The sequence below is a fragment of the Pristis pectinata genome, chromosome 26 (assembly GCF_009764475.1).
Source record: "Pristis pectinata isolate sPriPec2 chromosome 26, sPriPec2.1.pri, whole genome shotgun sequence".
In the NCBI taxonomy this organism is placed as follows: domain Eukaryota; kingdom Metazoa; phylum Chordata; class Chondrichthyes; order Rhinopristiformes; family Pristidae; genus Pristis; species Pristis pectinata.
The window spans coordinates 23,695,591-23,722,561 of NC_067430.1; the positions used below are offsets into that span (position 1 = coordinate 23,695,591).

At 40.7% G+C, this 26,971-nt stretch overlaps 1 protein-coding gene across 3 annotated transcripts in view; it reads right to left on the reverse strand.

Annotated features, from left to right (window-relative positions):
- The window catches only part of acot7 (acyl-CoA thioesterase 7), a 184,188-nt gene that overhangs the window by 39,903 nt on the left and 117,314 nt on the right, over window positions 1-26,971 (reverse strand). For all 3 annotated transcript variants that reach the window (XM_052039374.1, XM_052039373.1, XM_052039375.1), the window contains one exon: window positions 26,745-26,861. In XM_052039374.1, the coding sequence (XP_051895334.1) occupies window positions 26,745-26,861 (117 nt within the window). The remainder of the gene's footprint in view (window positions 1-26,744; window positions 26,862-26,971) is intronic.

Here is a 26,971-nt window from a genome sequence, read left to right on the forward strand (position 1 = left end):
TGATAATGTGCTGATATGATGTAATGAGTATTTTATATTTTTTGTAATGTGATTGCAATTTTAACAAGTACAAAAATGTGTTTATATTCATGAACTGAAGAGGACCTTCAAATAAGTGCATTGATGCATTCATTGCTAACTTCTTTGAGTAGGATTTCAGCACTAAAGCCAATAGTGGTCAGGGAAAGATTCAATCACACCCAACAATGGAAGGACTGGAAGATACAAAATTTGACTTGGAGGAAACATTTAATGTGGACTATCCTGAAAAGCTTAGGGCTGGTAATGAAAAATCATTGAAAGAATATGAAACATCAAACTGGACTCTGAAATCAACAACAATAGATGGCACTTATCAGTGATCATGGTTCTAAATGGGCACTTGGAAGAACTGGCATCTTTCCAGGCATCAATGCTGACAAGCCTACTGTTCACAGTAACCATTAACAACTTCACAAAAGCAGCATCTTACAGTTGAGTAAGCTAGTGGATGTCACCAGGTTGTATATGAGAAGTGGGTATTCCTAGGAGAGGAATAAAATTCAAAAAATCTGCAGCTGGGCAGATGACTAGCAAATGGCATTTTATATTAAGAAATGTAATGGGATACAGATTGGTGCAAAAGTCTTTTGAACAATTACTTATAAATGGCACAGCATTAGATGAGCTGAAGCAGAAAAAAGATTTGGAAGTGCTAATTGAACAAAGGTAGATTTGTGGTTAGCTACTGCCAAGCTAAGTAGAGCAATCTATTGGAAAAGTAGGTTCACAGAATATGTTCAAAGAAAAGATGGCATTTTAGAAAGTCATTTTTAGGAGGACTTCATAATTACATACTTACATGAAAGGAAACAATGGATTAAGGTTAAATAGGAGCAACAAAGAAAATGTGGAGTCTTCTTAGTGACCTGAGGAGACGTTAAATAAAATCAATCTCTTCCTAAATGGGAAGGAAAAAAACAGGGAGAGAAAATATGAACCAATTTTTTTTAAAAGTATGTTTGGGAATCAAATGGCTGAAAGTCTTTGTTTGAAAGTAGAGAACTAGATTATTAGTTAATGGAAACTACAAAGTAAATGACAAAAAAACCACAAGAAAGACTGCAGATGCTGGAAATCTGGAGCAACACACAAAATACTGGAGGAACTCAGAGGGTCAGGCAGCATCTACGGAGGGAAATGGACAGTCGATGTTTCAGGTCAAGGACTCTTCATCAGGGCTGGTGAAATTAAATGTGAACTGCAGAAGGAACTATAGAAGATGTTAGAAATGTTTAGAAGGATGGACAGCATCTGTGAAGAGGTAAACCAGTCAATGTTTCAGGCCAATGTTCTTTCATCTGAAAATTCTGGTGGGTACTCAGAACTGTGAAGCGTTAACCCTGTTTCTCTTTTCACACAAAATAGTTCTAGCATTTTCGGTTCTAATTTCAGATCCCCACCATCCACAGTATTTGGCTTTAAGCAACATGATCTTATGGAAGACTGCCATTAGAACACCTGACAGATACTCAATTTGAAAAAATCTCAAACAATTAGTTTTCTCTATGTCTCAAATATCTTGAAGGACTCTGTGGCCATGGGTCTGTGCCCTGTCTGATGGTTTTCTACATCAGGCCAAAGGATTAAGACCCTCATCCTGTTTCTCTGTTGTGACAGTCATAGACTCATCCAGCATGAAAACAGGCCTTTTGACCCACCATATCCATCCCAACCATCAAGTACCTATCTATATGAATTCCATTTACAAACATTTGATCTGTAACCTTCTCTGCATTGGTGATTCAAGTGTTCCTCTAGATACTTCTTAATGTTTTCTTTGAACATATTCTGTGAACCTACTTTCCCAATAGATTGCTCAACTTAGCTTGGCAGTAGCTAACCACAATGCAACCTTTGTTCAATTAGCACTTCCAAATCTTTTTTCTGCTTCAGCTCATCTAATGCTGTGCCATTTATATGTAATTGTTCAAAAGACTTTTGCACCAATCTGTATCCCATTACATTTCTTAATATAAAATGCCATTTGCTAGTCATCTGCCCAGCTGCAGATTTTTTGAATTTTATTCCTCTCCGGGGAATACCACTTCTCCACTACCCACACTGGCGTTATGTTCCAGATTCCAAACATCTTCTGGGTGAGAGAGTTCTTTGCCAGATCCCTCGAAACCTTTGACTCCATATTTTTTACGATAACTCATTGAGATAGCTCCATGTCCCATATAGTGTTCTTATGGGCAGAGGGTCTGAGGTGCCATGTCAATATATAGACTCCAAAACCAATTGAACATGAAGCAAACAGACTTGATCTGAATGACTAAGCTAGGAATCAGTGGACTGGCAGAAGAATACAGCGACCTGTACAAATCACTAAACATATACTGCACCAACATCAGTGATCACAGAATCCCAGTGAGCTGCTGCTTTCCATCTGAGAAACTCTGCTCTTAACAAAGGTGGAAGGAATTGAGAAAAAAACAATCCTTTCTTGAAATGACAGAACACTAGGAAGCAGATCCCTTGCTGAATTTATCTGCAACTTTACTGCATATACGCCGACCAATGCTGGACCTATTATAATGGTTTCACAGCAGTTTCCTATCTCATAAACACTTAAATTGGGCTTTTATACTAATCACATATGCTTATTGCACATGGACTTTGGCCTTTCACATGTATATTCAGGACACCTATGAACAGAATAACCTGCAGTGTTGTCTCATACATGACAGAACCGGATTTTAAAATCATCATCTGGAACACATTTTTTTTGCAAATAGGTTTTGTCTATTCACATGTGTATTCAGTACAGCTTATGAATGAAGAAGTCTGCTGGTTACCAAACTTCTGGAACTAAAAAACTGTGCAACCACAACCACAGAAAGAAAGGAGATAGGTGACCACTAGGAAGGGCAGTAAGTACAGGCAGGTAGTGTAGGACTCCCCTGTGCTCACTCCCCTTTCAAACAGGTATACCGATCTGGCTCCTATTGGGGGAATGACCTCCCAGAGAGGAAAGTGGCAGCAGCAGCCATGTTTGTGGGACCAATATTGGCTCCGATGCACAGCAGGGGAGGGAAAAGTCTACGTGAGCAGTAGTGTGGGGGATTCATCAGTGAGGGAACAGACAGGCTCTTCTGTGGTGGTGAGCGAGACTACAGAATGGTATGTTGCCTCCCTGGTGCCAGGGTCTGGGATGTCCTGATCGGATACAGAACATTCTGAAGGGGGAGGGAGAACAGCCAGAAGTCATAGCACATGTTGGTACTAATGACATGTTGAAATAGGGATGAGGTCCTGCAGAGTGAGTTTAGGGAGTTAGGCAGAAGGTTAAATAGCAAGACCTCCGAGGTCGAAATCCCACAATTAGTCCCTGTGCCAAGTGCTAGTGAGGGTAGAAATAGAGGACAGGACAGATGAAAGTGTGGCTAAAGAGCTGGTGCAGGAGGTAGGGCTTTAGATCCTTAGATCATTGGGATTGCTTCTGGGGTAAGTGGGGCCTGTACAACAATGGGTTGCATCTAAACTGGAAGGAGACTAGTATCCATCTGGGGAGGTTTGCTGATGCCACTCAGGGGGGTGGGGGGAGGGTTAAACTAATTTGGCAGGGGTGGAAAGCATAGGTGGGGAGAAAAATGTAGAGGATAAACCAAGCAAGTCCAGTGGGCAGAGCAGACAGTGGCATGGGAAGGCTAGCAGGCTCATCTGCATTTGGTGTAATGCAAGGATCCTCACACAGAAGTCAGATGAGCTTAGAGTATGGATCAGCACATGGAATTATGATAGTATTGCCATCTTGGAAACGTGGTAGAGTATGGGCAGGACTGGCAGCTTAGTATTCCAGGGTATAGAAGTTTCGGGCGTGTCAAAGGGAAATGCAAAAGAAGGTGAGTTGCATTTCTGATCATGGAGAACATAACACCACTACTTAGAGAGGATATTCTGGAGGGATTGGCCAATGGGGCCATATGAGTAGAACTTAGGAGTTAAAGAGAGGTCATCAATTTGCTGGAGTTATACTACAGGCCTCCCAAGAGTCAGTGGGGATTAGAGGAATAAATTAGATAGATAGATAGATAGATAGATAGATAGATAGATAGATAGATAGATAGATAGATAGATATCTTTACTAGTCACACGTACATCGAAACACACAGTGAAATGCATCTTTTGCGTAAAGAATTCTGGGGGCAGCCTGCAAGTGTCGCCATGCTTCCGGCGCCGACATAGCATGTCCACAACTTCCTAACCTGTATGGTTTTGGAATGTGGGAGGAAACTGGAGCAGCTGGAGGAAACTCATGCAGACATAGGGCAAAGTTCAAACTCCTTACAGACAGTGGCCAGAATTGAACCCGGGTTGCTGGCGCTGTCATAGTGTTACGCTAACTGCTACACTACCATGCCTGCTCATATATAAGCAAGTCGTAGAAAGATGCAAGAGTGATAGAGTTATAGTAGTGCAGGATTATAACTTCCCCAATACTCACTTGGATTGCTTTAGTGCAAGGGGCTTTGCGGGGGCAGAATTTGCTTAGTGCATTAAAGTCAGTTTTTTGAGATAATATGTTGATAGTCCTATTAGAGTCAGGGCAGGTCACGACCTTGCCTTTGGAAATGAAACTGGGCAAATAGTGGAGGTGTTGGTGGGAGAACATTTTGGGAATGGTGGCCATAATTCTGTAAGTTTCAAGGTTGTCAATGGAAAGGGATAAAGTTTGTGCTCGAATCAAGGTCTTGAAATGGCAGAAGGCTAACTTCAATAGCATACAAGAGGACCTGAAAGTAGATTAGGAGCAGATGCTTACAAGTAAAACAACTGCTGACAAGTGGGAGTGTTTTGAAAGAGAGTAAGAGAAAGTTCAGGGCCAGCATGTTCCGGTAAGGGTGAAAGGCAAAGATGGAAAGATTAGGGAACCTTAGATGACAAAGGTTATTGAAGGTTTGATCAGAAAAAATAGGAAGCATGTGGCAGGAATCGGCCACTAGAATTGAGGGAGTCTTTTGAGGGATATAGAGTGTGTAGGTGAGAACTTCAGAAAGAAATTAGGAGGGCAAAATCAGGTCATGAAATATCCTTGGCAAGTAAGAATAAGGAGAAACCTAAGACATTCAATAGGTATATCAGGAGCAAGAGGTAGCCAGGGAAAGATTACCCCTTGGGGACCAATGGGGTAATCTATGTGTGTGGACAGGTGACGTGGATGAGGTCCTAAATGAATACTTCTCATTTGCATTCACCAAGAAGAAGGACATGGAAGATAGTTCAGGGAGGGGTACATGAATAATCTGAAACAGGTCAGTATTAAGGAGCAGGTGTTGGGTGTCATGGGATGCATAAAGATTAATAACTCCTCAGGGCCTGATGGGATCTATCCCAGGTTGCTATAGGGAGCAAGTGAGGAGATAGCTGGGGCCCTGAAGGAGCCACAGGCAAGGTACCAGAAGACTGGAGCACAGCCAATGTTCTTCCTTTATTTAAGAAGGGCAGCAGAGATAAGCCAGGTAACTACAGGCCAGTGAGCCTTATGTCAGTGGTAGGGAAATTATTGGAGAAAATCCTTAGGGATAAGATTTAGGTACATTTGGAAAGATGAGGCTGATAGGAAAAGTCAGCATGGCTTTGTGCAGGGGAAATTCTGTCTCACAAACATAAATGAGTTTTTTTTTGAGGAGGTAACCAAGAACATTGATTAAGGCAGAGCAGTGGCCAAAAGGCCCAATTCTGAGCTGTACAACTCTATGATTCTAAAAAAATCTGTGAAAAATAAAACTACATACACAAGTAAAAGAGACTATGTTTACCTCTTCGAGTCCCTGGCAACACACATTGCATTATATGCAGAATCCATTAATACTTTTGTTATTCTATTGTGCAAATGGAAGTAAGATAGAAATGTCCGTGGGATGTGGCACTAGAGGAATCCTGTGTTAAGGACTAGTTGCTTTGTATATAGCAAGAGCTATATGCACTGTACATATCTGAGTGTACTGCAATGAGACTCTGAACTGTTACTATGGGGTGATATATTGGCAAGTCTTACAATGATAGGAGCATCATATAAATAGATGCTGTAGGATGAGTTGATGTGGAATTACAATTTAGTAAAATTCAATGATCCTGTACTCTGAGCAAAGAGAAAATTTTGGAACATCTCTGTCAACTTGCAAACCTAACCCAAGCTTCTAGTTGAGTGTCAGTTTAACTCTCCCATCCAAACTCACTCTGATCTCTGTTCTTGGCTTCCTACACATTTCCAAAGGACCTCAATCTAACCTTGAGAAACAAGGCATACTACAGTTCTCCTGACTCAACAATGAGTTGCACAATTACAGGTAATAATTCTGCTATTCCCATTTATACCTCCTGCAGACACATTAATTGTTTCTTTACTAACCTCTTTCCCCTTGTCACCATCACTTCTTTTATTACTTAATTCCTGCTGTCGTCTATCTTCTCACAGACCTTTCCCTTTGCAACTGCCCATCCGCACTCCATCTCCTCACTGCCACCTTTCTCTGCAGCTTAAATCCATACTTTACCTCTAACTGATTCCAGTTCTGATGAAAAGACATTGACATTAACTCCTGTTCCTCATCCACTCGTCCCTCCCAGCAGATGACCCTCTCGGCACTTATCCCTGCAACCGCACTAAGTGCTACACCTGTCCCTACACCTCCTCCCTCACCACCATTCAGGGCCCGAGACAGTCCTTCCAGGTGAGGCAGTGCTTCACCTGTGAATACAAGCTCCTTCCATCTATTCCTCACCTCCTTCCCTTTATTCCATGGTCCACTGCCATCTCCTACTGGATTCCTTCTTCTTCAGCCCTTTGCCACTTCTACCTATCACCTCTCAGCTTCTTACATCTCCCCCGTCCCCCACCCTCCTACCTTCCCCCTCTCACCTGGACTCACCTATCACCTGCACACACCTATCCCCTGCCTGCATGTGCTCCTCCCCCTCCTCCTTATTCTGGCTTCTGCCCTCTTCCTTTCCAGTCCTGATGAAGGGTCTTGACCCAAAAGGTCAACTGTTTATTTCTCTCCATTGATGCTGCCTGGCCTGCTGAATTCCTCCAGCATTTTGTGTGTGTTGCTCCAGATTCCAGCATCTGCAGAATCTCTTGTGTCTCTGCTGACATTAACTCTCTTTCTCTCTCCACAGATATTACCTGACCTGCTCAGTATTCCCGGTATTTTTTTAAATTTCAGATTTACAGCATCCACAGTTTGTTGCTTTATTTGGGCAGAAGCAATTGTATTTAAAGTAAATATAAAGAATATTTTTTGCACTTACATAACTTCCTTCAGAAACTCAAAGTGTTTTAAAATGTTTTAAAGGCATTAAAATACTTTTGAGGTGTAGTGACTGTTGTAATGTAGGGAAAGTGATAGCCTATCTGTCATCAGCAAGCTCCCACAATAGCAATGTGATAATGATCAGGTAAACATTGGCTAGGACTCTGGGGAAAACACTTCACTTTTCTTTGATTAGTACTTGGGATATTTCATGTCCAGCTGAGAGGATAGGCAGGGCATTGGTTTTAAGTCTTCCCTGAAAAATGAACATCTCTGACAAAACACCCCTCACACCCCTCACTGCACTGCACTGTCATCATTGTTTCTGTGCTCTACAGAGGTGAACGCGCTAACACTGAGCCATGGCTGACATCTTAGTGCTTTTGAACTGTGGCCCAGAGCGCCATAAATAATGCTCTGTTATGTCTTCAAGTGGCTTTTCCTAAGTATTGTCTAGGAAAGGATTTTGTTCCCCTGAGTGCTCAATGCTTTTAATTTCATGCTGCATATAATACTGATTTATAAGACCACAGTAGGAGTGTGGAGATAAGTTTAAACATAGTAGTCAAAGAAGGTACAGTCCCAGAGACCCAATTTCATCATTAGTCAATTCTTTAGACCAATTGCTGGCAGGCAAAAGATAAGTTTTCCCTTTTCATTCCTCTGCTTAACAAAGTTTGTCTTTTCCCTGCAGTTCTATATTTAGTCTGTGAATATCATTAACCTGCTAACACATACAAATATCCTGATCAAGGAGAAGCTATCATTTTTCTACGGGGAAGTTAAAAATAAACAGCCTTCTTTCCGTTTCTCCTGCTCTATACCTATATCCGCTTCTATCACTTGATTGTAACACTGCACTGCAGAAAAAGTATTAACAAAATGAGAAATTAAACCTGTCATAGTTGAGTTTTTCTGAAGCTAACAGTCAGAAACTGTGACTTTTCAAGCATCTGCCAGACTACATTAATCTCCATTAACAACTAGCTTCCAGCTGGCCTCTGAATGTGCTTATTTGTGGTCTTCCACACAGGGGTGCTTGGATGCTGACCACAAGACAGCAAGTAAGTCAACGCAACTCCAACTTCCTAACTAAAGATCAGCAATCATGCTCTGGACCACTTGTCAGCAAAACCACAGGAGAAAATCTAGCTGCAGGAAATAAACAGATTTTGATACATCTTGCTGTTCATTAATGATAAGTCATGATATATGCATTATTTCCCTCTGAGCTGTGGTTTATTCTAGACAGTAAGGCATTGTCTGATCTTTCTGGTGCCTTTGCTGGTGTTCAACAGGACAATAATGTAAGATGCAGCAACTTTTCAGATGGCCTATTGGTAATGTCTGGGTTAACTAAGTTGTAAAAGGAGTTACTTAATTAACGCTTAAGTTCAACATATTAATATGTGACTAGAGTGGACAATTTTCAGTCCTACCTGTGTCAGAAGTCTTTTACTTTGCAGATCCAAAATAGTTGGAGAGGATTAATGTATTGTTTTGCATTTTCTCTTATTTCAGAGGCTGCAATGGCTACTTTAAATTGCAGCAAGAGCTAACATGGTTCCACCTTGTGAAGTAAATACATTTCTTGAGGGAAAATGTATTCACTTGCAGCTTGAAGTTACTGTTGATAACGATAGTGGATGAATTGCAGCAAGAGCTAACATGGTTCCACCTTGTGAAGTAAATACATTTCTTGAGGGAAAATGTATTCACTTGCAGCTTGAAGTTACTGTTGATAACGATAGTGGATGAACATTTTAATATGCTCACAGAATTTTTTTGTTAATTGTTTTCACAGAAACATCACTGCAAAGTAATGCACAATTTTGTACAAAACTTCTTATTTATAATGCATCTTTAACATAGCAAAATGTATCAGGATATTATACTGATACCACTTACAAGGGAAGATGGTCCAAAGAGGTCAGGTTGAAGGAGGATACAAAAGGAAGAAAGACAAGTATTGTCAGACAGGATCTGTGGAGAACCTGAAGACATATCCTTTCAGTTTGATGAGCTTTTGTCAGAACTGGGAAAAGTGAAACATAGAACAGAATAGCAGAGGAACAGGCTCTTTGGCCCACCAGGTCTGCGCCAACCATGATGCCAATCCAACTAATCCCATCTGACTGTACATGTTCTGTATCCCTCCATTCCCTGTCTGTTCATGTGTCTGTCTAAATGCCTCTTAAACATTGCTATTGTACCTGCTTTAACCACTGTCCCCAGTAGTATGTTCCAGGCACCTTCCACTCTCTGTGTAAAAAAACTTACCTCGCACATCTCCTTTGAACTTTCTCCCTCTCATGTTTAGCTATGCGCTCCAGTATTTGACATTTCCACCCTGGGAAAAAGACCATGTCTATCTACCCTTCTCAAAATTTTATATACTACTATCAGTTCACCCCTCAGCCAATAATATAAAAGAGCATACCAAAAGTTTTTTCAGATATATAAAGAGTAAAAGAGAGGGAAGAGTGAATATCGGACTGCTGAAAAATGATGCTGGAGACATTGTAATGGGGGAACAAAGAACTGGCGGACAAACTGCTAAGTATTTTGCATCAGTCTTCACTGTGGAAGACACCAGCAACATGCCAGAAATTCGAGAGAGTCCGGGGGCAGAAGTGAGTGTAGTCACTATTACTAAGGAGAAGATGCTTGGGAAACTGACAGATCTGAAGGTAGATAAGTCTCCTGGACTGGATGGACTACACCCCAGGGTTCTGAAAGAGGTAACTGAAGAGATTGTGGAGGCATTAGTAGTGGTCTTTCAAGAATCACCAGAGTCAGGAATGGTTCCAGAGGAATGGAGGCAAAAGACAGGAAATTATAGGCCAGTTAGCCTGACTTCAGGGGTTGGTATGATGTTAGAGTCCATTATTAAGGAAGAGGTTTCGGGAACTTGGAAGCTCACGATAAGATAGGCCAAAGTCAGCAATGTTTCCTTAAGGGGAGATCTTGCCTGACAAATTTGTTGGAATTGTTTGAGGAAGTAACAGGCAGGATAGACAAAGGATAGTCAGTGGATGTTGTTTACTTGGATTTTCAGAAGGCATTTGACAAGGTGCCGCACAAGGGGCTGCTAAACAAGACAGTATTATATTACCTGTATATAACATGTATATATCAGTATATAATATGATAGTATATAATACCAAAACATGGTATTACAGGAAGGGTACCAGCATAGATAGAAGATTGGCTGACTGGCAGAAGGCAAGGAGTGGGAATGAAGGGGGCCTTTTCTGGTTGGCTGCCGGTGACTAGTGGTGTTCCACAGGGGTCAGTGTTGAGTCTGCTACTTTTCACATTATATATTAATGGTCTGGGCTAGGTTTGTGGATGATACAAAGATAGGTGGAGGGATAGGTAGTGTTGAGGAAGCAGGGAGTCTGCAGAAGGACTTGGACAGGTTGGAAGAATGGGCAAAGAAGTAGCAGATGGAATACAGTGCAGGGCACTTTGGTAGAAGGAATAAAGGTGTAGACTATTTTCTAAACGGGGAATGAAATCAGAAATTGGAGGTGCAAAGGGACTTGGGAGTCCTAGTGCAGGATTCCCTAAAGGTCAACTTGCAGGTTGAGTCAATAGTAAGGAAGGTAAATGCAATGTTAGCATTCATTTCTGGAGAACCAGAATATAGAAGCAAGGATGCAAAGCAGAGGCTTTATAAGGTGTGGGTTAGACCAGATTTGGAGTATTGTGAGCAGTTTTGGGCCCCATATCTAAGGAAGGATGTGCTGGCATTAGAGAGGGTCCAGAGGAGGTTTAAAATAATGATCCCGGGAATGAAAGGATTAACGTATGAGGAGCGTTTGATGGCTCTGGGCCTGTACTGGCTGAAGTTTCAAAGGATGAGGCACGGTAGTGTAGCGGTTAGCGTAACACTATTACAGCACCAGCGATCCAGGTTCAATTCCAGCCGCTGTCTGTAAGCAGTTTGTACGTTCTCCCTGTGACTGTGTGGGTTTCCTCCGGGTGCTCCGGTTTCCTCCCACATTCCAAAGACGTTCAATTTGGCACGTTGGATGAAAGCAAACATGCCAAATACCATCTTCACGACTCTATCCCCCATGTCGCTACATTCAGGGAGCTATGGACTTGCACCGAAATTGAGTACAGGATTTGGGACGTCATGTTGCAGCTGTATAAAACTTTGGTTAGGCTAGATTTGGAGTATTGTGTTCAATTCCGGTTGCCACATTATAGGAAGGATGTGGAGGCTTTGAAGAGGGTGCAGAAAAGGTTCACCAGGATGTGGTTTGGATTGGAGTCCATTACCGATAAGGAGAGGTTGGATAAATTTGGATTGTTTTCTCAGTACATCAAAGCTCCTAAGGTCTGTGCCATTTACTCTATATGTCCTTACAGAATCTGACCTCTCAACGTGCATTACCTCACACTTCTCTGGATGACATACCATCTGCCAACATTCCCCCCAACTCTCCAAATGATCCATGTCCTGATGGGAAAGGCCTTGTCGGGCAACTGAAGCTTAGGTTTCTCGTGTTTAAGTTCTCTTCAATAAATATCTTCATGCTATTACTTTATTTGACACTATTTTATTCCTTTAGTACCTTGTATATAGAATTTGTGATTAGTTTATAGTTCTGATATGGTTCAAATTATTCTCCTCTATTTTAGAAATAATATTAAAATATTGATCTGTCTACAAACTATTTTATACATTTTGACAGGTTTCTCCAATTTCTCGATGATCAAGAAAGTTATCTAAAGAACTTAGAAATGTCTCCTAGATTTGCAATGTAATTTTATTATTCAAGCTTACTTTAAGTATAATGAATTTTATGGGACTGTATCCCATCTGTACTCTGGAGAAGACCTTGCATTGGCTTGATTTAATCAGAGTATTATTGTTGCTGGGTCAGAAGACTGTAAATTGAATTTTTTTTTTCTGAAAACTGGATATTCAGTGAAGTATTGAGGGACTGCTGCATTGTGGTACTACTGCCAGATGTGGTACTACTGCCAGATGTGGTACTGTTCTTTGTAGCCTTTGCTACTCTTCAGATGGATACCAGAGATACATGGTGCTGTTTTCTGTTGGGTTTAAAGTACTGACCAATGTATTTCTGTCAAGTTCAACAAGTGCTAGTCATCTCACTACTGATTATGGGATCTTGCTGTCTGCTTACCTACATAATATCAGTCAATGCACTTAAAGCAATTTCTGCAAACTCTGCAGTATGTGGAAAGAGGTGCGGTGAGGTGGTATATTAATCAAAATCTTTTTACTCCAAGTCTGAATATAAAAAGCTGTGAATGTTGTTAAAAATAGACTTTGACAAAATGGAATGTCAGAACAGGCCATTTTGGCAGATAATTGAGAACTTATATGCTGGAAACTCATCCATCCTGGATGTGAACTCTGACACATTCCGACTGGATTCTGTCACTCACTTCACCGGATGTCAGAAATATCACTCGCCTCACCACTTTGGCTGTGAGTCAGGCTACAGTAATGCTGTCATTGAAGCACTCTGTATCCCGCTAACATGATGTCACCTCCATCATGGTCATCATTATGCAATCCAGGCCCAAGCCAATAATGAACTCTTAACAGATGTTCAAAAGGGTGCTAGTTAGACAAAGAAAAGAGGATTACCTCAAAAAATGAATTGATCTCTGTAATAATGCTTACATTACAATGCCCAGTGGATACAAGGCTGAGAAGCACAATTTTCTCAAAAAAAATCCATTTAATTTAAGTATTAACTACTTAAAATATACCAGATATGTTTAGAGAGTCACTGTCATTGACAGATACTGCATGGAAACAGGCCCTATGGCCCACCAAGTACGAGCCAACCATTAAGCACCCATTTTTACACTCACCCTACCCTAACCCATTTTATTCTCCCCATATTCCCATCAATCCCCCCAGATTCTACCACTCATCTACTCACAAGGGGCAATTTGCAGTGGCCAATTAACCCACCAACCTACACATTTTGGGAGGAAAATGGAGCACCTGAAGGAAATTCATGTGGTCACAGGGAGAACGTGCAAACTCCACACAGGCAGCACCTGAGAACAGGATTGAATCCAAGTCACAGAACCTGTGAGGCAGCAGCTCTATAAGTTGTGCTACTGTGACATCCCCCCCACCCCTCCCAAAGTTATTACTCGTTATCACTGACAGGGTATATGTTAAAGACCACGTGCTTTACATTTAAATTAACTGGAAAATATTGGTTAATCCAGGACTCTTCTGCTGAGGAAGGCAATTTTATACAGGGAATGGAAAAGATTAATCTGGAAAACTACATTAACTTCAGGGCCAGGACAAGGGGAAAGCCCATTAAAGCAAGCAACAGAGACACATTTCTGGAACTTTATCTCAAAAACTAACCAATCTATGGAATGGTCTCCCAGAGAGGTCACTGAATTTTTTTTAAGGAGTGCATATGGCAACTGGGAAAACTGCAGAATATTCCTGAACTAAAATGGGCCAAGTGCCCTCCTTGTTTTGTAACAATTTTAAGATATTGTCATAAACAGAATAAGACTGCATAATTTAACTTTATCTCAATGTGTCCCAATAGATTATTTTAATAATATATGTGATGTGTAAGCACTGATGAATGGAAGATAATAATAGTTATCTGGAATACATGGTATGGCACACTGTCTGCCTTCTTGCAGCTTAATTCTGGGGCAACATGATGAGCTTCTGATCCAGAATAGTGAGTGCCCTGCAATATCCATTTAACGACAATTAGATCAGAGGCTGAAATGCTCCAAAATAAGGTGAATATCCCCGGCCATTAGGATCATTTCCCACACCAAATATAGAGAACTTCCTAGATCCATTTGGTCAATGGTCTTCTATAATGAAGCTTTGTCATATTGCCATGTCTTTTGCAATGTGGGCATTCCCCACCTTACAGAATCAGAAGCTACACAATTCCGTACTTGCCCTTCTGCTGGAGGTGAACCAGGGCACAAGTCGTATCTTTGCACAAATACTGGAGGTGGATCTAATTCAACCAGGATTCAAAAGAGTATCAAAATCAAAATAGATTTCAAATATTTTAAGTAAGGTTTTAATTGGTTTTTAGCACACCAGCCAGATATCTGATCGAAGTTAATTGTATATCCGATTTTATCTTTAACCATTTTTCCGTAGGGATGCCATGTTTGTGAAGTGCCATTTCAATACTAATGGAGACCCTAGCAGCATAATCTAATGTCATTTCATCACAGTTAAGAGAACATAATTCCATACCATGCCATGAGGCATGGTATGGAATGAGCAAACAGATGTTCTGTGGAGGAAGTAAGGTACAGGAAGTTACTGACATGGGGATTTTATGCAGATGGATAAAGGAACGCCCATTATTGATCTGAAAGACATCCACAGGTTAAGCAGCAAGTCTGGAAAGTCTACAGCTGATCTTCGCCAAGGTCAATGCAGTGGCCCATGTCTGCTGAACTTGGAAAGGTACAAGTGTTTGATTTAAATAAATAAGGCCATTTAAGGACAAAGCATGAATGCAATTATTCAACACTGCTATAAATGTGACTAAGTCAGAAATGACCTTGCTTAGCAACTTCTGGACTAATTTTCAATAATCTTACGTAGCTATAAATATTTGTGTCAGTGACAATACAGGGAGGTAACTGTTAACAGATGTGTTTCAGAGATTAACTTAGTTAATGTGGCTGTCCAAACACATGGTGCGTGCACCACAAAAGACAAAGTAAAGCTATTTGCCTAGAAATTGAATCTCGTCCACTTTTGGTGAACTAAGAGGCCACTGCCTTTAGCCTTCAAGTCAAATTGTAGGGAGCCCCAAACTGCCATGGCAGTGAGGGAAAATGGAGTAAGATGGGGACAGGGCGGTGAAGAAAGAGAGTGGGAGAGGAAAATTAGGGGGAAGAAGGATGCTTAATGGCTCATTGATGTTTTATCAAGCCCCCATCAATACTATGAAGCTCCACACCATGATTGGGATGCTGGCACAGCCATTATTAGGGCCAATATCTTGCACTAAGCTGCACAGTGCACAGATGTTCATTAGTGTTGCCTCTCTGCAAACGAGCAACACGTGGAAATCAATGTGTGGGCACTTAGTGATAAAATCAATGTCCTAACAGCATTCCTTTAAATTTCTATTGGCTCCCAACTTGCTTGGTGGTTTGCTCTTTACTGTGAGTGTAAAACAAAGGTCCTAGACAGTGGCATTCAGATCCAATTTCAGACAGTAGATCAAAAACGTGTGCCTGCATGAAGTACAACAGGGAAAATGGTACCTACATTTTGTGACTCACAGCAGAGTGCCTGGTCCAATTTCCCCAAAGGAAATTGTTCCAAGCACTCCAAATCAGATGCGAAATACCTCTTATGAGCAATTTATGCGTTAAAAGACAGGTGCAAATGTTTTGTCTCTCTAATCCAGTTTCCAGGCTAGTGAAGGAAAGTATGAGGTGCTGTGCTTGATTTTAATGTATAAAAGGCACAATGCTTTCCATTGCAGACTGGCCTGCAGACAAGTGTTGCCTCTCTGCTAAACTTGTTAGGGACCATTTTTCAGCATTCAGCAAGAACTGGCATCCAAACTATTAAATAGACCAATGAGGGGTCCCAACATCATTGAATAATTGTGATGATGATACCATTTGACTGCAGCAGGACATAGGTTGGCTAGCAGAATAATGGGACAGAACTTAATACAGAGAACTATGATGTGATGTATTCAGCAGAAGCAATGGGCAATGCAGTCTCAAAGGCCCAGTTCTAAAGTATACAGGAAAAGCAGGGTTCGTGTACAAAATACCTTTGAAAGCAACAGAACGTGTTGAAAGAGTAATTGGTAAAGCATATACGATACTGGGCTTCATAAATATCAGGCATTGACTGCAGAAACAGGGAATATAATGTTCCAGTTAGACCACAATTGGAGTACCACATTCAGTTCTAGATCCCTTACTCTCCCTCTTTCCCACCCAAACTTTCCCATTATTAAATCTTGTCCATTCCTAAGTGGCCTTGTTGTGTGGTGTGTAAGGTGCTGACAGCTCATGTGGAATATGGAAGTGAGAATCCAGGCTTCTTTCAGGATCACACTATGACTTTCTGTTCACACCTGTGAGGGCGACAGGACCAGTTTCTACCTCATTAAATAAGAAGATCTTATGAAAATGTGCTTTCTATTCAGGCTGGCGAGCTCTGATTTAGTATGTGCAGGCTACATAGTATTTGGCTGAGAGCTAACTTGTTTTTAATCTTCCTAAATTTTGACAAAGGGTCTTGGATCTGAAAAGTTGGGTCCGTTTCTTCTTCTACAGATGCTGCCTGAATTGGTGAGTGTTTCCAGCATTTTCTGTTTTAAATTCAGATTTCCAGCATTTACAGTTTTTATTTTGATTTTCATGTATTTAGCTGGATTAGTTGCATGTGGAAGAAGGCACAAGCTCCACTTCTCCCTAAGATTTAAGATTATTTTATGTCTTCATAGAATAAAAAGGAACACTTGCCAGGTGACAATATGTATCAGTAGTGAAACATCAAACTCATTAGGGGGACTGTGTAACGGTCATCCAGTAGGAAACTAAATTCTGTTCTCTCTCCAAACACCTGTACTTTTCTCAACTTCAAATATTTACCCAATTTACCCTCAGAAGATGTATAGATCTATAATATTCTCCCAGGGCAAAGCATTCCATGCTTTGATCAAAGTTTCTTAAACCACTCCCTCCTCTCTCTCTGACTGATAATATTAAATTGATATTTTCACATAACTGACTCTGCAGAAGTGAAGCAGCGCTTTTGTATTCACTGTCAAAGCCCTTCTTATTGAAGAAATCTTAGTTAAAACTGTTAACTATCCCTTTCCCAAGAGGAAGACCCATACTTAGAAACTGGACTACATTTTATACAATTTCAATGAAAAATCAACCTGAAGGAAAATTGGTGACTTACTGTAATTCCTACAAAATCTACGGCTTTCCTTCTGGGTCATCGGTACATCTGGTGCACTGATGCACAAAGGGGTGAGATGACAGACTGTGGATCCAACAGCATGTAACACATGCCGTGGTGTACCATCTGGAATTTTGGACCATGCACACCTTCACAACACTTGTATGACCTGCTTTCACTATTTCTTACAAGAGACCCATCCGAGAATTCCCAGCCTTGGTTTGACTCTGGTAGATCTCCTCAGCCCCTTTTGGCCCACCCCTCCCCCAGCTGATAATCCTCATGAATTCCTCACCCTCCCCATCTGCATCCCTTGACTACCAATTGCTGCCTGAGCATCCGCCCCCACAATTTTTGATCTGAATCCAGAACCTCCTACCCCACCTCCAACCAACAACCTATTATCTCTGACCACCATCCACAGCCCCTCACATCTGAGCTCACCCTGACCAGCCCATTGATCCCCAGTTACTGAGTCTCCACTCCCCATTAACCCCATTACCAACCCCAGTCACTGCCCAGTGCTTCCATATGATCAAAAGCCTCCACAGCAGATAGTTACCCTCCTGTACTCTCTCACTGATGTGGCCTAGAAGTAACGAAGGTCACCTTTTTGTCTGTTGTCTGTTTGTCTCTGCCCATTTGCCTGCAGGAGAGGTTTCAGAAAGAAAATGAAGCATGTATTGTGATACCAAGCTATTAAGGATAGAAAAGTCTCATATTATAATCTTGGTTTCAACTTAATGACTTGATATCCAAAAACTGGGGAGAAAGTTGCTCACCCATTGCTTCTGTTCACAGCCCTACTACTAAGTGTAAACATGTGGACAACAATTGAAAGGACACTTACAGTATAACTTCACATATAAAGAATACACTAACCAAGTTGTTTAAGGGACTGTGGCAGCATTATCCAGCAAATGAAATCATGTTCAAAAAATTAGTTTCTGTTAAAGAACTGAATGTACATCAGAGGAGTAGCTTATAGATGTGCAATACATACACCAAGTAATGCAGTAAATAACAGTGTTATTGTGATAGATCAACATTAACTGAATCTTGAATTTCATGCCAAGTTGTGGCAACTTTAATGTGTATCTGATTAAAGTACACCTGAAAGCATCCGATAATGCCATGCAATCTTCAACTGACATTTTAGAATAAAATTCTTTAAAAATATCTAAATCCATTTTGGATTATCTTGAAAGATGATCCAAAAAAATCTGCAAGCTTCAAAGCAAAAAATTTTGATTATGTGTCATTCACTGCAGGAAGAGTGAATCCAGACATAACTATTAAAAAACATTGGCTCCCAACTGAAAACAGTAGTTTATTTAAATATTTACCTGTGGAATGTGGGCAACAAAAGGGTTCATTTATCATCCATGAACGGCACGGTTACACAACGCTTAGTGCTGCTACGTCACAACTCTAGGGACACTGCTTCAATCCTGACCTCGGATGCCATCTGTGTGGAGTCTGCAAGTTCTCCCTGTGAGTGCGTGCGTCTCCACTGGGTCCTCCGGTTTCCTCCCAGATCCCAAACCCATGCTGGTAGGTAGATTAACTGGCTGCTATAAATTGCCCCTTAGTGTGGGTAAGTGGCAAAAACTTAAAGGGCATGTGAGAGAGAGTGACTTCTGGGGCTACAGGGAAGTAAGGAGGAGGAAATGGGATGGATAAGGTTGGTCTGTTGGGAGCCAGCTTGGATCACATGGGCCAAATGGCCTTCTTCCATGTTGTAATAGGTAAGTAATTATACAAAGCTGAGAAGGTCAGATATTCTTTTTTAAAACAAGTGGCTTGTCAGTGTTTAGGGGAACTTGTTTGCTACTGGTAGACACTGGAGCAATTAACTGGAGAGATGAGTTCATCCACTGGCTGATACTTTGGCATGTGTTTAGCATTGGTGATTCAAAATGAATTTTTCTCAGAAAAGTTACATGCAAGTCAGACCTCTCCTTTTCTGTAAAATAGTTGTGAGCTAGTGCAGTTTAGACAGTAAAATGCAGCAGCTTTTATGGACAATTTTCCCTGGCACTTACAAGAACCAGATTAATTGGATTCACCTTCACTAATTAGCCTGATGGAATTGTTTGCAGTCCAGTACAACAGCCAATTAACTACCACACCAGATGATCTCTCAATCCTTCCTGCAACAATGAAAAGTGATTCTCTGGTTCTTCATTCACATTTTAATGTCCTGTATCCTGGAATTGTCTCTAAACTTTAAACTCTCTTTGAAAGTATCAATAAAATTCTGAAGACAGTGCACAGATTTGTACTTTCTAATCTGTCATTACTAATGCTTTGTAGAAGACTCATTAAATTAATAATCAATAGCCTTGATATGCTCTCTGGTACTTGGTGAACCTTGGTAATAGCACACTCAGAATGGCTGGGTACTTGTAGTGGTTGATTTCCACATTCAAATCATTTCCCTTCCTTGCTTTTATTGATGCAGACTCTGTAACTGTTTCATGCATGCTGTTTTGTATTAGTATCTATGATTTCTTGCATGGTCACTTATTTTATGATATTCAACAGCATCACTGCTGTTACGTAAGATGTGTTTTTTTTTATAATTTATGCATGTTTTGGGATCTGAGCATGGTTCTTTGCCCACTCCTAATTGTCCTTGAGAAGGTGGTGTAGCTGCCATCTTGCATTGCTGCAGTACTTCTGATGTAAATATAGCCACAGTGCTTTTTTTTGGGGGGGGGGGGGAATTTCCAGATTTCAGACCCAAGGACAATGAAGGCATGATAATATGTCTCCAAGCCAGGATGATGTATTACTTGGAGGGGAACATGCAGATGGTGGTGCTCCCATTGTGCCTTGTCCTTGACCTTCTTGCTCTTAGAGAGCAAAGGTTTGGGAGGTGCTGTCAGTTTAGTCTGGGTGAGTAACTGCAGTGCATTTTGTACAAGATACATACTGCAGCTACCGTACACTGGTGGTGGAGGGAATGAGTATTTAAGATGCTGAATAGGATACCAATCAAGTGGGCTGCTTCGTCCTGAATGGTGTCAAGCATCTCAAGAGTTGTTGGGGACACAGAAATTATATTTGTGAATCACTTGGCCCCTCAAGCACGTTCTACCATTTAATAAGATTACAGTCCACTGACACAGTCCACTTGACTCAACTCTGCATTCCTCTCTATCCCATGGCAACCTTCCAACCCCTTGCTAGAATACTTAGTATAGTACTGGTCACTGGAAGGAAGTGCAGCAATAGAGAGGGTAAAGAAGACATTCACAAAGACATTGCCAAAGAGGAGTATTTTGTTTTGTGTAAGAAATTATGAATAGTTTTGGTGGGTCAAACAGAAAGGATCTATTTCCCTCAACAAAGAGGTCAATAACTAAGTGCCATGTATTTAAAGTAATTGTTTAAGGATTAGAGGGAATTTGAGGAAACATATTTCAACCCAGAGAGTGTTGAGGATCTGTCCAAATGTCTGGTCGAGGCAGAAATCCTCCCTAAGTTTACAAGTCACTTGGATGAGCACTTGCTGTGCTGTAACTTCCAGGCATACAGGCTGACAGGTGGAGAATGCGATTACCATGAATTCTTTTCTGTAGCTACTAATGATATGATTCTACCACAATATTCCATCTTGTCAAATGATCCACTGTTCCTTTCAAAAATTTCACCATCTCGAATAATTTTATCACACATCTCTGACGATAAAGAACATTCTTTAAGAACTCCTCAAGTACCTTCTTTGTGATGAACATTAGGCTAATGGCCTGGGCTGATTTGCTCTATTTTTTTCATATTGGATCCCAGAAGGGTCATGTTCTATTCTAAAGGGAACTTTCTTCTGAGCCTTTGAAGATAGAAACAAAGAGTTCCTGGAATATCTATCCCATCTCCTTGGATGAATGTCACTGGAACCTGGGGCCCTATCTATTTTTAGATTTCCTATTCTATCCAGGGTGACAGTTCTATCTATTTCAATATTTATAATTCCTTTTAGTACAAGATATCATAGAGCTGGAACATGACCTGTAACTAAACATTATATAAATTGAAATCTTGTAAGCCAAGTAATGATGAGAAAGAGCACTTTCTTTTTTAAATGCTGGGTCATGGAAACATATAAGAAAAGATCATCAGTTTTTGTGCCTGGCAACATCGGCGGATCAATTCAACAAAGAATGCTGCAAAGCTGTCAAAAGGAATTGGCATGTCATCTGCTGTGACACAGACATGGTGGAATTTTTATCATGATAATCACCCCTCATCTGTCATCTTGCATCCACAGCAATGAAACTTTGCAGAGTGAGTCACCATGATTCCACCAGCAGTCTCATCTCAGCCTCACTAGTTACAGATATTCCAAAGTAGCTGCTGGTAATTGGTGGCAGTGGCACTGAAGCAAGGTGTGAAATAAACACAAATATTCAATTCAATGTCAATATCTGTGCTGCACTTTGTGCAGAGGAGGGCCAAAAATATCCAAATTATCCAAGTGTTTCATTAACAAGTTATTTGCCACCAAGTCTACTGTTAAATAGTACAAATTGGCAAGGGCCTTGATTTGATGCCTCGTTCACAATGAGTCAAATGTAATCAACTTTTGCTGAGGATGCTACAATTGATCTCTTGGCACCTGGGCTTGAGAGCAGATAGAAAGCAGCCAGCTCTCCTGCCTCAAATTGAGGTCAAGCAACACCAATAGGAAAGTGTGGGAGGGGATAGAGAAAGTCCGGATTATTTGAGATGTTGCACAGAAATTGATTTTAAATAAAGAGTAGTTTTCAGTACAAACATATTTTTAAAGTTGACCATTCTTTTTAAAGTCAAAAACACCATTCAATACTCAGCATTACTGGTTACATGGGCCAGGCACAGACAGTGTATTTCCATCACACAAAAGATTTTGAAGACATTCCAATCAGCAGCAGGTTTCTTCAAAATCTGTTAACATTCACTCAATTCATCCCTGTTGCAGCAAGAGGATATATCCTCTTTAAGTGCCACTGACAGATATTTTGACCAAGGTTACATCCTGGCAATGTTTTTGCAGTATTACTTCACTGAACAGCAGACACACTAGTACAAAACATTGCAAACACTGCACTGGTCAGAGCTATTAAGGATATATCAAAGGAATAATGCAAATGAACACACCTGTACTGACTAAATTAGAAAAAATCTCAATAAAGTTAAGCAAGAATTTTTGCTGTGCTGACCGATGGGCATTTCTGGAACCAATTAGACTGAAGTGCTATGAACACTATTCTACAAAACACTGCATCCAAATCTTAAATGGAATACAGACCTTCAAGTTTCTCTCTGGTTAGAAATAACATTTTTTGTAAAGCTTTGATAATTTGGAATCTAGGGAGTCATTGTTTTATTTTTTTAACCATCTGTTAATGCAAAAAATTTGAGCAGAAATGTCATCAAAAAGTAGTTGAATTAGTTTGGTTTGGAGTCAAAGGGACCTCCTGCGAAGGCTTCGAATGGACAAGGACAACTAGTTTATGTGGCTGAAAACACCGAATTCTCCCACTTTAAGTAAACCAAACCCCCCCCCCCCCACCCACATTGCCTCTTTGTTTCTTCCATTTCCCAGCCTCTCTCTCTTTTTTCTCCTCGCCATTTTTTTTCTCTCTCCTTTACCTCTCTTCCTCTTCCACCCCCACCCCCCCCATTGCCGTCTGCCTCCATACCTTTGGTGGATCTGCTCTCCCCTCCTCCCCACTATCTCTTACCTGCATCTACCCATCACTGCCTTGTGCCCACCCACCTCCCCTCTTTTTGTCCACCTATCACTGCTCTGCTTTTCCCTCCTATATATTGGGCTTCCCCTTTTCCTATCTTCAGTCCTGAAGAAGGGTCCTGACCCGAAATGTTGACCGTCTGCTTTGCTCCATGGATGCTGCCTGGCTTGCTGAGTTCCCGCAGCATCTTGTTGTTTTTTCAGTCCTTAAACATGATCATTCCTAATTGCTAGATTCCACTACTCTAGAATGGAGAATGGAAAGCACTAACAAAGGTGACAGAAGCAGAAAACAACTTATAAAAAGGCATGGGATAAATGCTTAAAGGGAAATAAATCCTAGGGGCAAAGAACAAGTGAGTCAAATTAATTGGGGAGCTTTATCAAAGGTCCAGCATAGGCTTCATGTGCTGAATGGCCTCTGTCTGTATCATACAATTCAATAATTCAATGTTGCATAGAAAGTAAAACTGCCATTACCTCAGTCATTGTCAGAAAATCCTAGAAATGACACAATGGGCCTGTCTCCAACACAAACAGGATGTCAGGATAGAGTTTTGGGTAGAGATTCCTCATCGCAGTCCCTGAGTCTCCTCCTCTTTTGCTCATTTGGATACAGGTGGACATGCTTGGCACTTCTGGAACTTGGGTTTTAATTTTATCCTTTCATTGGGACTGACAGCTAAGATTCAGTCCACTGAGATAACACTTTCTTGGAGAAGTATTAAAGATGAACCAGCACATTTTTTTGTTTAACAAACATTGATTGAGAATAAGTAAAATAAATGTAATGCTTATGACAAAAATGGTTCAAGACTGGGTACAAATATTAACAACATGCAGAATTATGTTTCTGGTTTGTCAGGGAAGTGTAAATTTAATTTTGATAAAATCATTTCCGAATCATTTGATATTTCCAAATAAATAGTCACATAGAATGGAGAGAGCAATATGGATGAGCAGAAGAGGTAATGACAGGGAAAGACATTAACCACTGGAAAGCACTGACTAAAAGGGTGTTGGAAGCAGATGCAATAAAACTTACAAAAGGGAATTGAGTATCTTTTTAAAGTGAAAACAAAATCATAGGGCTATAGGACATAGAACAAGAAAGAAGGAATAATTGGAGAGCTCTACCAGCACGGGCTTGGTGGGCCAAATTGCCCCTTCCTGTGTTGTATAGTTCAATGACTCAATATTGTAATTAGAAGGTAAAAGATGAAAATTGGGACATTGTAGAGCACCTCAGTCCTGTAAAAAGCCTGCCTGGAGAAGCTCAAGCTCCGCTTTTCAGAGCTGGTTTCACTGAAGTGCATTCATAGTGCTGAGGGCTACATGGATAACGTGCTACAGCAGACGGCACCCCACAGCTTAGAAGTGTACAGGCCGAGGGGAATTGCTGACTGCCGGACAGACGGGAAGTAATGATGAATCCCCTGAATGCAGCTTTGACTCTAACTAACATCACTTGTTGGTCTTCCAGCACTGCGAGATGTCTGTAGGGGAATGCTGCCGGCTGGCACATTCCAGGCTGCAGGAGTACGTGCTGAGGGATGCACTGAAGCTGGGCGCAGCCAAAGCAATGGCTCGGTGGGGAAGGACTACAGTTTAGGGTTCTTCTGCCACTGGAGAGGGAGGGGTGGGGACAGGTGAGAAAGCCCCTAAATATTGTAAATACGGGACCAGGTAGCTTCCAGGGAGCCACACGTGTGGCATTGGTGCTTTTTTTTAATATATATATAAAAAGGTAACACTAATGAATGATCTGTACAAGAATGTAAAGGTTTGCACTGTTTTGTAATTGTATATAGTTTGTTTTTTATTATGAATAAAGTTTATTTTGAATTAAAAAAAACATTCAGCTCTGGATAGTGGTGAGAGTAGAACTTCCTTTGAGGACTACGGGTACAGTCAAGTGCATAGCGCATCAAGGGTAGTTCAGCTGTAGGTGGGCTGGGTGGAAGAGGTAAAGGAAGGTCAGGAAAAAAGTAGTGAGTCATTCCCCTTGCTGTAAGATTCAAGGATGTTACTGGGCAAATATAGGACATTACATGGAGAGGGTGAACTGCCAGAGGTAATGGTCCACATCAGTTCCAATTAAATAGATAGAAAAAGGGATATGTACTGCAGGCAGACTTTAAGGAGTTGGAAATGAATTAATAAGCAGGTATTTCAAAGGTGACTCACTGGATTACTCCCAGTGCCATATGATACTGAGTACAAAAATAGGAGGTCAGTGCAGATACATGTTTGGCTAGAGAAATGGTGCCCTTTATACCTGGGCATCAGGGGAGGTGGGACTTGCACAAGGCAGAGATTACTCCTGGGATTGATGTCAGTATAGGATTAGTTTTATTGGCTGGGGAGAGGTTACTGCCATGGGTGGGATGGCAGGAGAGGATGGTGGGGAGGTTTAAATTACCTTTACAGTGGTTGAAACCTGAGGTATATTCAGAAGGGAGAAAGGTAAAGAAAAAAAGAAAAGCAGAAAATTAATGAATGAACTTTAGAGGCAGAGGAAACAAAGGATAGAGAATAAGGAACTAATGAGATTGAAAAAAGGATCAGAGGGGAGTTGAGGATATGTACTTTTAGCCAGAATGTGGTCGGGATCTAGAACTCACAGCCTTAAAAGATGGTAGAGTCAGAATCTGTGGTTGAGCATTTGAAGTGCTCTAATTTAAAAGGCAGCAGATTTAGAACTGGAAATTTTCATAGGACAGGCACCGGCATGATGGACCAAATGGCCTTGATCTGTACGGTAGATATATGACTGCTGGCATAGTGGAAATTAATTAGCATTAAATGATCTGTAAATAAATTGCACAATGTTTACGAATTATCAATATTTGTAATGCTGTGCATTTGCATTGTTTGCATGTAATACCATAATTTGAATCCATTTCAAGGTTGAATGCAACAGTTTTGGGTAACAGGGGAATCAAGTGATCTGAAGAATCTGATGTAGAAATTCAGCCACAATCTTAATGAATGGCAGAGCAGGTTTGAAGAATCTCCTTCTGCTCCTATGTCTAATATTTACACCTTCTTATGAACTTAGATATATTCACTAAATGAAAGTACTATGATGAAATCTAGAGCTGGAAATTTTGTAGGTTTTAAGTCTCCCCTAAAATGTGCAAAGATCCCATTTTAGAAATTGCCAGATTATATACTTCAAATTGCATTGTCCGAACACCAGTGTACAACTCCTTCATAATTAAACAATTAAGTTTCTGTTAAATCAACACCTTTTAAATTAGCGCACCAAGAAACATCATGGGAATGTGTTAAGCATCTCACTCCATAATTTCAAGGCTGGATTGTTTTTCAAAGTGTGACAGACACTGTTTTTGCCTGAAGAGGAAGCAGAACTCAACTCTGTGAAAGGATATGGTAATATCTCCCTCACAGAACAGTGAACCTCATCAAGAGTAAATTATTTATATGGGTCATTTTTCCTAAAAACAATTTAACTAGTAAAATAAGTTTTTTATTAATCTTTTCCATCTTTGGGTCCCTGTGCAGTATAGTTTTTTTGTCAGGGTATTATTAGGTGTGTTTTATAGTTTTAATCTTGTAATGACATGCAAAGTTATAGTTGTCCTATTTATTTAAGCAGTGGTTAAATTATCTGTCTGTAACATGCAAATGATATACTGTGTACTGCACAAAATGTTAACACTGCTGTGTGACAATGCCAACTAAAAGGACCCTAGTGACAAGGAAATTAAAGTGGCAAGTGTGGTACCTTTCTCAATCTTCTGGTGAAAGTTGATGGCATCCACAGATGCAGTCACGATGTTAGTCTTGCAATGACGAGCTGCAACTATGCCAGCCACTTCATCCATCAGCTTCATAGTGACACCTGAAAGACAGCGTTCATTTATGGAACGGGCATCATAATATAAACAAATCATAAAGACAATCTCTTCGAACCACACTAAACGCTTGAACAAACCTCAACTTTGTCATTCA